General features: G+C 43.2%; 1 protein-coding gene across 6 annotated transcripts in view; it reads left to right on the plus strand.

Annotated features, from left to right (window-relative positions):
- astn1 (astrotactin 1) overlaps window positions 1-12531 on the plus strand; it is an 840736-nt gene that overhangs the window by 801410 nt on the left and 26795 nt on the right. For all 6 annotated transcript variants that reach the window (XM_085804088.1, XM_085804090.1, XM_085804091.1 and 3 more), the window contains 2 exons: window positions 7169-7304; window positions 9600-9700. In XM_085804088.1, the coding sequence (XP_085660214.1) occupies window positions 7169-7304; window positions 9600-9700 (237 nt within the window). The remainder of the gene's footprint in view (window positions 1-7168; window positions 7305-9599; window positions 9701-12531) is intronic.

A 12531-nucleotide genomic window follows, 5' to 3' on the forward strand; every position in this document is an offset into this window, starting at 1 on the left:
TTCACAGTGTTAAACGTCTCCTTTGACTGAGATATTTGTTATAGTCGAATTAGGTGCACTTTCTGTTCCTCTGGCCAGCAGGCCACCCACATCAAGCATTCCTCTCGTCATGACAGTGTACAGCAGGGTTCCTCAAACTGTTTTTAATGGGCTGTGTACTGCAGTTCTGCTGCTTCAGGTGGTTTACAGAGATCGACAGGAAAGATTGGACCGATAAAGAGTGGGTGGCAGCACTTGAACCCCCCGAAAAGCAATAACGTTCGGTGTCTATGGTATTTGGTGTTTTCAGAAACCTATATTTCCGCCGGTGCCGTGCGTTCATGCTCTTACGTCTCTGTGTTTGAGCAGAGCCTTGTTAAAGGGTTCGTGAACAGTGGGTCCGGAGCCAGCTTCCTCCTCCTCCTCTTCCTCCCCCTGCACAACTTTACACCATGCGAGAGAAGCAGTTTGGGAGTGAGAGCAGACAGGGATGTGAATGTGTGAGAATGGATCATCCATCTGTACTTGGCTAACAGTTTTCTAATCACAGTCCATTTGACACTGCCAAAGGCAAAATATGTGCCTTGACATCAGTGACTGAGGTGAGGCCAAATGTGCAATATGGTTCAAGAGAGCAATATAATGGTTTTTCTGGACAGGTTTTCATGAAGGAGAGTTCCTGTTTATCACGACTCTGCGTCTCGTGTTTTCGGTCTGAAGTCTGAATGAAGTCTGAAAGGGCAAGAAAGGAGCATTTAGATGATCAGACAGGTTGTAACAAGTCTGGCAGGACAAAGCTGAACCAGACGGTTCGGCCTGTGCCTGTGATTGATGTTTACAACAGACAGTTTGGGTTGTAATTTGACTGTTCGCCTTTGTTTTCTTCTCCAGACAAATGTTACCAACCTCAGGATTATTTACAACCTGTCTGGTAGTCTGACTGCTCGGATTGGAAGTTCGGTGTTGTCTCCCCCCAAAACCTCTCTTCAGCAGTTCAGTTCTTTGAATCCACAGTTGAAGTTTCTCTTTGAGGACATAACCGACTAGGGCATTTAGACAATACCATATACGCAGTGATTCACTGCAGACATTTTTTATTACCAAGTACTTTGTGTCGGCCCGTACTCAGAAACTGAGCCTTTAAACAAGCAGCCAGGACGTAACGTTGTGATGTGATGAACAAAAACAACGTGTTTACTGTTTCCCGTGTTATCAGTTCTGTTGTTTTATGACTTCAAGATGAAAACCTACTGACAGTGATAGTCAGTTAAGCACTGTGACAAAATGTAGTTTCCTTTAACCCAGTGTATTTCAACCTTGGGGTCGGGACCCCACGTGGGGTCGCCTGGAATTCAAATGGGGTCGCCTGGAATGGAAAAAGAAAATTACTGATGATAAAAATATTTTTTTAACTAATTATTATTCTTTTAAAAATTATGATTCAAAACACCAACTGTATTCTATACTGTCACTTTCTTGAATATAAATTGAGTTAAAAAAAAATGCAACATATAAAAATATCTGAGCCGGCACATCTTGATTGACGGCCATGATCACGTGATGGCACATGATCATAGGGTCGCCACTGACTGACTGACATGTTTTCCTCAGTGTTATTGTAGCTGTGAGCCGAGTTGAGTTAAGCACAAGTTTTAGTCCCATTAATTCAATAAATTATTGATTATTTAGATTAAAATAATTCTCAACTATGGTATTTCTATCATCTCCAGGTTGTTTTCAATTTCTGACAAACATCTTCTAGCCTCTGTCTTTAAATCGTCTTAAGTCAGCCTCATGAAGGCCTGTATTATGAGCCAGTCGTAGTAAACATGGCGGTTGCATAATACAGTTGCGAATATATTCACAAATACATAAACTGAATTTCTGAGGTTGCGACGCTCGGGCAGATTGTGGTCGGGCACAGTTTCCCATTTACAGCTCCACTTGCTCAGATACCGAGAATAACAACATGTTTTCAAACCGTGTTCCCCAGTCAGGTTAGGTTTCAAACACTGTTTCCTTTTTTCTACGCCTGCTTAAACACAAGACAGATATATTCCAACGAGTTTCGCAATTAACATGCTAAGTGCAAAGCCTCACAATGTCACTTTTCATTTACGTCGGCGGCACTGTTTATATCTTTCAGTGGCGTTTCAGCCTCTGCGCTGGGTAAATAGCTCTCTGACAGCTGCTACACACCACCACTCTGTGGCACTTGGCCTACAGTTTAGCAGCTGGTGACACAAGCTAGGTCTGACAGGGGAAGACATAGGTGGCCACCTCAGAGCAGCCATCACTCACACATACACCTATTTACACACACACACACACACACACACACACACAGGCAAGGCTCTTGGAGAAGAATGGCCCAGGTGATCACTGCAGGGCGTCCATCACTTCACACACACATATTGTACAAATACACACAGACAGGCACTGCTTGTGCAGAGAGGAGGGTCACAGATGACCACCTCAGAGCACCCATCACTTCACACACCTACACACCTACACACCTACACACACACACACACACACACACACACACAGAGACACTCACACAGTCTTGGCTTTTCCAAGCAGAGGGTTTTTCCTCTTTACGGTGAAACACACACCCCGGTGGCCAAATGCCCTTTTGACGTACGCACTGCCAGCTGGGAAAACATAGCTAACTGCATGTGTCACCAGCAGCCTGAGCAGCAGGAGAGGAGCCCCAAGGAGGAGGAGGTCAGAGGGTTTCTTCTCTTTCATGTGGCAGGCTCAGGTGAATACAGGTGTTATGATCCCTGATAGGGTTGGGCGGTATGAGCAAAATCTTACTGTATATCACGGTATGAGTAATTTCATATCACGGTAACGGTATATATCACGGTATGTTTTTTTCCCCCTGTAAATTCAATTAATGGCTTAAAATAACCATACTGTCGCATTTGATCATTTTCCTCTTTTATTTTTTAACTTGGATTTCTATATATATATATATATATATATATAAAAGAAAGGAAAAATGCCAGAGCAGTCTGGCTCCAGTTAGTGCAATTATATATAAAAAAAGAAATCACAGAATCACAAATTTGCATTTTACAAAAATGCCTACGGTCTGTGCTGTCTATGGCTGTTCAAACAGGTCAAACCGGGAAAATCAAAGAAGTTACTTTGAGTTCCTAAGTAACCTTTACAGTCTATGGTAGTACACAAAGGGCTCAAATTTCAACAACTGACGGAAAAACGGTGTGTGGGAGGGACGAAGTGACCATAATAAACAAAGAGTGTCCTAGCCTGTCCTACAGTAAAAATGGCACATAGAAAGAGGAGTAAAGCAATAGCCTATGTTAAGCGGCAATATATATTTAAGCATCAAAGATGTTCAGTCAAACCCACATAGTTTGAAACAACGTTTAAAACACACACAGCCAGTGTCACAACTAAGCATAAAAAGCCCGCTAGCTTAATGCTAACGTATAATGTAAAACACCGTTGACGGGCTAACAGAAATTAGCATCGCTTATAACCTGACTTACTCCTCTTCTGAAAAACTCTGACAAGTCAAACTTTAGGATGTGTTAGAGGTCTAATTCATCCGTCTAACCATCAGAACTATGACACATGAAACGGTAAACACAGCTGATCGATCGAAAAAAATTACGGCTGGAGTGAATTACTTTCACTTTTCACTTTTTCGTCTTGTTGGGCGGGTCGGGCTGCCTCCGTTTCCTCGTGACTCCCACTCATGGATGCTCCCACTTCTGCTTTCACTCTCCGCCTCCGCCATGGTTGTTATCACTTATATCTATCGCTCTGCACTCCGGTAACCGGTAAAGCTGTTTCTTCTTCGTCGTGCTCATGCAACCACGCCAAGCAGTCTGCTGCAGTGCCGGCTCCCCCGTGTGTCGAGGCGGTCTAACTTCAGTGACTTCAGAGAGATGCCGCAGACATCTGCTCTTTCTCCGGTATAAACGGTATTGCAAAATCTCTACCGGTAGACACTTTTATACCGTCACACGGTATAATACCGTCATACCGCCCAACCCTAATCCCTGATCAAATATCTGCTCAGCCAGATTTTCAATATTAACTCATTGAGTGCCGCGCTCCTTTCCAAAGTTTTAGTCAAGTGTACCAGCAATTTAGACCATTTTTGACTTTTTATGTAGAGCCATAGTGTATTCTATATTATTGCCACCAACACATACTGTAGCTCAATTGAAAGGTTTAACTTTATGCTTCAAATGACCACAAACCGTTTGTTTCTATGTGCCTCCGTTCCTGAGAAAACTCAAGCTAAACATGGCTGGGTTTCACCAAAATCCCTCCTTTTTTTCTAGAAAAGGAGATAGAGCGTCTTTTATGAAAGCTGCTCTGTTTGTGCCTGTCGCTCTTCTGACACTCGCATTTCTGGATCAAAGGGCTCGTATAAGATAAATATATACAACAATTGTTGTTCTATTCACAAAACCACCATCGGGGGCGGGGGGGGGGGGGGCGCCACTAAACAACAATAACACAGACGCGCCGTGCCGTGTCACAGCCTCTCGCCGCGGAACGTGAGGGTCTGTCAGCCACAGCGGCTCGGAAACACCGGTCCCGCCGGTGGTCGCGGTCCGTCTGTGGTTCGGGTCGGTGATGCCGGTCTGCTTTGACCCAGAGACCATCAGATTTTACCGCGGGAGGACTTTGGGGAGGACACGGTGTTGCTCCAGATGAAGACCGGGCGGGACTGTCGGCTGAGAGCTTCCTGTTTGGGCTCCGAGCTGCTGGAGCCTCGCGGGTGAGAGCAGAGCAGCTGCTGCATCCACATGCAGAACTCCGTTTGCAGAAGCTGAGTTATGATAAAAAACTTCCAGATCATGAGCTGTCATGTGACTTTGATCGTCATCTATTTCAGTTCTCCTCGTCGTAGAGTCCCCAAATTTACATATAATGTGTATTAAAGTGTCTATTTTCATAATTTAAAAAAAAAGCAAAAAACGAAAAATCTTGTTTTTGGCACTCAACGCATGGGAACGAAAAACGAGAAATTACGTGGTTGGCACTCAATGAGTTAAGAAATGCAAAGCTACAGTTGACTAATAGTTTGACATAACTGTGGAAATTAAAAAAAAGAAAATCCTACATTGCACTGTATTTGACACAAAAATAAAACTTTTAAAATATTTTTTAAAAATGGAGAGGAAAATGCCTCTTTTTAATCATGTTACAAATGTAAATTAAATTCAACTTGAAAGGTATTAGCTACAAGTTTAATTCCTCCTTGCCAGTAAGTGTTGCACTCGCACTCGCCCGCTCTCGCTCCAACCTTCAATTACTGGTTGCCAGGTACGCCTATAGGGAGCGGCTAGTAGCTAACGCTAAGCTAACGCTAACCGTAAGTAGCAGCTCCGGTGTTGACAGCGGGCTGGAAACACATCTGAATCATTTCACACTAACTCACCTGCAGACGAAACCAACAAACCCGCAGGCCGCAGCATCACGCCTGCACTGGAAACATTACAGTACCGGCAAACCATTAGTTAGCATTAGCATTAGCACAATGCCATTTCTCCACAGAGCTATCAGGATCTGCCCCCCCTGAGCTCCGCCGCACGTGACATCAATGTACTTAGCTGTTGGTGCAGAGATCATTTCATGCCGACGTTGCCATTGTAACCAGATGTAAATGTTTATATATTTTGGACCCGTCAAAATTTATAAAACAATTTATTTCTATAGGCCTACTATTGTGGTGCAGTGGTTAACACAGTCGCCTCACAGCAAGAGGGTTCTCCATGGGTTCGAACCGGCCGGCCGGCTGGGGCCCTTCTGTGTGGAGTTTGCATGTTCTCCCTGTGCATGCTTGGGTTCTCTCCGGGTACTCCGGCTTCCTCCCACAAACCAAAGACATGCAGGTTAGGTTAATTGGTGACTCTAGATTGCCCATAGGTGTGAATGAGAGTGTGAATGCTGGTTGTCTGTCTATATATGTTAGCCCTGCGATAGACTGGCGACCTGTCCAGGGTGTACCCCGCCTCTCGCCTGAAGTCAGCTGAGATAGGCTCCGGCTCACCCATGACCCTAGTGCAGGATACTGTAAGCGGTATAGAAAATGAATTAATGAATTGTGTATTCTACATCCCTCTAGACGTTGTATGTATGTACTGGAGAGCAAACCAAGACAAATTCCTTAATTGTCACTGGTTGACATGGCAATACATTTTCTTTGACTTTGACTTTGACTTTGACTCTGTGGATGTAATATTTTTGAAAAAATAATCGTTTTGATGAAGAAGTTGTGGCTATAACCTTTATGTTGATTTTTTTTTCTTTTTTTTTGAGCTTCTCTTATAAACTTAAATAGGGGGGTGCTAGGCTAGAGGTGAAAGAAAACTTTTAGCTGAAAGGTTGGTAAGCCTGTGAATTTTGAATCTGCTGGGAAAGGTGGGCGAAGAGTGACTGAGAAACACTCTTCTTTCTGAGCATCTTCTGTCAAGGTGGCCTCTGACATCCATCTGCAATAGTGAAGCTACAGAGTACAAATACTGCATCAGCTGCTTTTGCCCATGTTTTTCAGAATAAATGCCTGCATCTAATCATTAAAATCTTATTGTTACACATTTGATTTGTAACCTTCTGCCCTTAAAATATAGCAGTCTGTTCACTTTTCAGCCTCAGTAAAACAGCACATGATGTTTCATCCACAGGTACATGCTGTACTTACAAGTGTGTGTTGTGGCTGAACAGAGCAATGCTCATCTGTTTTATATTTGATGTCTGTTTACACAGCAGAGAGCCATGTCTAATGTCAAGTTACATTAATTGGCCCTCTCTAACAACAGGCATGTTTCTGGGATTCATGTATTTTATTTATTCCCGATGAAGTTCAGAAGAACTGTCCTCATCTAACCTCAGAGTGGTTTTTAAAAATTGTTTTATTATTTGTACAGTTACCATTTGATTTGATGAACTGTTGGAATCTAATTCAAATGGAGATTTTTGTAATGGTAAATCTGCCATTTAGACAATAGGTCAGTGAAAAAGACCAAAAGTGGTTGCAGGAATCAGTATTTTTTTAAGACAGACTACTGTATAACCCTTCACAACTGATTTTTATTTTTTATTTTATTACTGAATAAATGCATTTATATAAATAAAGGAATACATGCAATTGCGATGACTCAATAGGAATGTCCTATTGTCTGTCTCTCTGCTGCAGAGACCCTTCTGAGCTTTGTGGATGACATCTTGTCAGGGGCCAGGTCTCCATGTGTGATGTTGGGGGACATCCCCAACCTCCTGTCCTCCTCAGTCAGTATGATCATCCGCTGCCTGGAGCCTGACACCACATACATGTAAGTACCTTTCCTTTATATGATATACTATAGCTGTGTCTGTTCATTCTTACTTTGTTTACTAGAATCAGAACATTATTGTAGCTGGTACAGACATAAATGGGCAGACTTTTGCTTCTAACTTTCACCCTGAGTGATAATTGTTCCATGTAAATATCATCAAAATCCCTGCACAGTTGTTTCCTTTAACTGGTGTGTTTTGTGATTTTGTAAGAAAACATTGTGGTTATAAAATCAGCTTTCTAGCAGTGCATGGCAGCAGCTTGGAAAGGGCCATGAGGTGACTGCTGTTTAACTGAACAGGCTGCATTTCAGTCAGCCTTGTTCTTTTTGTCTGACAGCAGAAAGAAAATCTATATAATTGAGAACAGCTTTATTAAAATATAGCTAAATGCAGAGAGAGAGGAAGAAAGGCAAAATGGATGAAGCGCTGGAACCAGCTGAGACTTGGCAGAACGCACAAATGTCACAGATATGCCAAGTAGCACAGTGTGTCATAGAGCAACGTCCAGCAGCTCTTTCAGCAATCAATAGCTACTTTCCATTGGCAACGCTGGTTTTGTTTTGTTAGTGAATATTTGACAACTTGACTTTTATAAATATTAGATGTAGAAATAAAAGATATGTAATCACTGACTCCTCTTATCTCTGTCTTGAACAATCAGACACATTTGATATTGATCTTCTTGTATTTATACGTTTTAATGAGGTTATCATCTTTCAAAGTCGGTTCAGATCCTACACAGTGAATTAATGAACCTTTGCAGACACTAATTGGAGAGTATTTGAGCCAATCAAAAGGCAGGGTTCATCCCACAGTCTTTGGTGCTTTAGTTCAGTTCAGTTCAGTCTAGTCTTATAATTACATATTCTTTCTAATCAACTATGATTTATTTGCTCCTCATAAGTCAAACAATGTAAGTAGGTCAAATTATGGCTAAGTCAAAAGTTCATGACCAAAAAATCTATTCATGTGTGTTTATATTCCTTAAGTACAGAGGTTCTAGTCAGATCTTAAGAAAAAAATAAACTCTAAAATAATTTACAAGATATTAGAGGGAAGAAAAGACTATTAAATATGGCTTTCATTCCATGTTAGATTCAAATATGTGTGTCCTGTGTAAGTGTGTATGCCTGCAGAGACAAGAAGTTTAACAATGTGACTCCGTGATCAAGACGTGTGTTTTTTTCCCTCTGAGCACACTCACACACAACACATAGACTCACACACCGGATACTCAGATGCTCTCATACACATGCTGACACTTATCTCACAAGCAGCTTGCCAGGAACGAAGCCACACACACACACAGACACACAACGCAGAGGAAGAGCAAGGTGGTGTGAAAGAAATGCAGGAGTGGGAGAGAAAAGAGAGCAGTGGAAAAGTTTTAACTGTAGCAAAAGAGTGGAGAGGAAAATGATCAAGAGCGAGGCGCAGAGGGGACAAGAGCGTGAGCACAACAAAAGCAAATAGAAATAAGGGCAAGAAGCCCGACGACGGAGCCTCTTCAAACAGTCTGGACGTATGTGGGCTGCACATGCCCTTTTAATCTCAGCATCAGTTTGGCTTCTGCTCTCTCCATCCCGTCTGGCAGCTCGTTCATCTCTCTGAGCCCAGGCCAGGACCCCCCGCCCCCTCCCCCCATCAGCGCACACCCCTCATATAGACAGAGTCCACATTAAAGCCTGAGATTGGTGCCTTGTAAGGAGGGGAAATATTTTGGATGGCAAGAGTTGAGTACATGAAGGCACACCACAGAAAACTCTCTGCAGCTGCAACAAAAGTTCACTCTCTGAGAAAGGTTTTAGAGTCTGAAATGTGCACATGTGGTACATTTATTGTTTCATGCAACATGAATACAGCTTTAAATAAATCCAGGTTGATGATAAGAGACAGTGCATTTTTTCTCTCTTCTCTCTTTTTACCCATCCTCGATCCTCTGCTTCTGTTTGAACGGCTTGCCATCGTCGCAGGTGGCTGCAAGTTGCATTTTGGCCACTAGGTGGAGATATCCATTCAGTGAACTGACAGCTCCCTCCCCGATCAGAGATCATGCTTAATGTCAGTCTGGCACCAGTGAAAGCTCTTGTATTGATAACACAGGCTCTCATCTCCACCAAGGGAAGTCTTTTAATTGATTTACCAGCAGCGGGAACAGCAGCAGCTGCCAGATGTGTGGTTCAGCAAGATTCATTTTGACTGAAAAAACAGTTTATCACTCACAATCAACAGCGTGTGTCTGTGTCTGTCTGTGTGTGTGCGTGCGTGCGTCTGTGTGTTTATGCACGCAGGTTCCGGCTGTGGGCAGTAGACAACACAGGGCGGCGCTCCAGTCCGAGTGAGGTCACCATCAAAACCCCATGTCCAACTGTGGATGACGTCAAAGCACAAGGTGAGGAGAGACACAGACTAAAGTCAGAGAGGAGAATCATCTTTCAGGCCTGATCACCGCTGACTCGTGGTGACTTTTTCTTACATTGTGCCACAGTTATACAAAAAGCCTTGCCCGAATCGTGATGTTACTCTCCTGCAAGTCCTAAAAGCATCTGTCGAATGTGTAAATGTAAATGGTGACGTGAAACCCAATATAATAGATTTGCGCTTTCTGTCCAGTTATGTTTCAAGAACTCAAAAAATAAACATTAAAGGGACAACGAGGAGTTTCTATTTGGTTATAAAAAAGTCTCACGTTAATGTGGATGAATCTCCGCTACCCACACTTGTTAATGGGCCCATTTTCGATAAATATATCGTTCTGTCTCTATCGTTATTTTGTTATTATTAGTGGTGGCGGAAATGCTGGTCGAGCCGACCAGCGTTTCCTTCGTGGCGAGTCATGAGAATAACGCAGCTGAATCGCCGTTTATGGTCGGAACTACGACGGTACGTGAACCTCTTTGAACCTCTGACTTTAATTCTTGATGAATGAAAACATGAGTCCGTCTTGCGCCGGTCAAAGAATTTTACGGTGCGCGTGGAGGCTCATAAATGTAGTGTGAAAATGCTTCGCTTTTCCAAAACTCCTCGTTGTCCCTTTAAAGCCCCAGTATGTAACTTATTTGGCTTTTTATTAGCAAAAATCAAATATTGCTCTCATAAATACGTATTTCACTGAAGTTGAATCACACCCGCATACAAATAAAAGCTTTCTCGTACCTTAGAATGAGTTGTTACAAGTCGTTACAAATACATAAGTGGGCGACGCACCGAACCGAGGCGGCCATGTTGCATCAACATTTTTTACGTTCAGTGGCAGCGTAACCGTAGGTAACCACAGAAACTCACGGGAGCTGTCGGCTCGGGGAGAAAGTTTTCCAGGTAGTGGTTAAGGCAGCCGCCCCATGTAGAGGCTACAGTCCTCAACGCAGGCGTCCCCGGTTCAAATCCCGCGTCGGGCAGACCTTTCCTGCATGTCATTCCCCCTCTCTCTGCCTCTCCCTTTCCTGTCTATCTATACTGTGTGCTGTCAAATAAAAGGCAAAAAAAAATGTCACCACTGTGTAGTGTGAGGAAGGACGGAGACACTGATGTTGCATTCAGGTGCAGTCAGGCAGACGGCCGTCGGCAAACCAACTGGATGTAATTTTACTCCACGAGAGAAAGACGGTAAAACGTGGGTCAGGTAAACAATACGACATCACCATGACAACATATTGTCATGCCTGTATTGTTTTGCCTCGTGCTGGCGGACCACTTGTTTACATAGATGCTTGTTTATCCTGTTACATGTTGTCTGTCTGACGTCTGCCCGATTTCACCGATAGCACGTCCTCTTTGATTGTAAAGCAGGTCTACATTCTGTATTAATACTGAGAAAGCCTCAAAACCTCAGTCCATAGAGAAATACACAAAGCCTCCGTTCATACTCTGAGCCTTAATGAGCTATCAGGACTTCTTTAAAGCAGAAGTAAGCGGAATGTTTGTGTTAATATAAGTCTTAAATCGTTATATCTTCCGACAGCAATCACTTATAGTGTTTGGTCCGAAACACGGGTCTGTCAGTCACTCTGCTCTGCTGTAAGCCGAGGAGAAAACTTTCCTTGTATCCTACAACTTTTATCCAATGAGGAGAGAGAACGGCATAAAGGGGCATGTGGTGACATAGGGACGAGGGCGGGGACTGCTAACTCCATTGGCTGACAGGAAGTTAGCCAAAACGACCGGATCGCTTACTTCTGCTTTAACTTTGTGATGTCACAACTACGCAGGCACCAGAGGGACTCCACTCTTCTCACTGGCTCATTGTCAGTTGTTACTGGTTCTTAGGACTAGGGATGGGTACCGAAATTCGGTACTTTTTTGGTACCGACCGAATTCCCACCAAAGTACCGAGTATCGATTCACATAAAGTCAATCGGTACCACATTTCGGTACCTGAACGCACCTTCGCCGTGCGTCAGCAAGAGTGCAGTCTGCATGAGCACCGCACACTCACGCCTGCCCCCCCTCCTCTCTCTCTCTCTCTCTCTGAAATGAGACGTGGAGAAGCGGTAGCTCCAGCCTGTCATTTTAAATCACTACCTGAAAAACAGCCGTCGGTCATTTAACGTGAAGAACGGACTGTTCTGACAATCCGGACCGAAGCGGTCCGGTCCCGAGTCCCGCAGCGGCGCCATTCAAGTCCTCGTCACGTAATGAGAGCACATCTAAACGAGGATGAAGTCTCCCACTCTCCTCTCGTCAAAACGTGAAGTCCACATGTTGCAGAGTTTGCACTGCAGTTTCAGTTGTTCTTTTTATTTGACAAAGTTTCACACAGAGCTTTCTGATGGCTGTAGGAGTCTCTCCATGTTTCTCATTTTCCCCACAGTAAAAACGGACATTTTTTCAGACAAGACTATAGTCTCATAAACTTTTTCTTTTTTCATTTAATGACTATTCCATTATATGAAAATCATTGCCCATCCCTAAAACATAAAATACTCTTAAAGGCTGAGGAGTTGTGATGTTGTTAAGAGGTAAATATTACAATTTTAGACATTTTGATTTTTGATTTTTTAAAATTACCACACACACAAAAAGTACTGAAAACAGGTACCGATTGGTACCGATATCGGTTTCCAGGTACCGAGTATTGATACCGTATCGATTCAAATGCGAAAGGTACCCATCCCTACTTAGGACAGCAGTATTATCCTCCTACGGATCAACACCTCAAATAAAACACAGTAAAAGTATAAAATATTGATATTTAAAGACCAGTTAACAGAGTGAGTGATGCAC

Source organism: Trachurus japonicus, chromosome 17 (assembly GCF_045865225.1).
Source record: "Trachurus japonicus isolate A0001 chromosome 17, Traja_1.0".
NCBI lineage: Eukaryota > Metazoa > Chordata > Actinopteri > Carangiformes > Carangidae > Trachurus > Trachurus japonicus.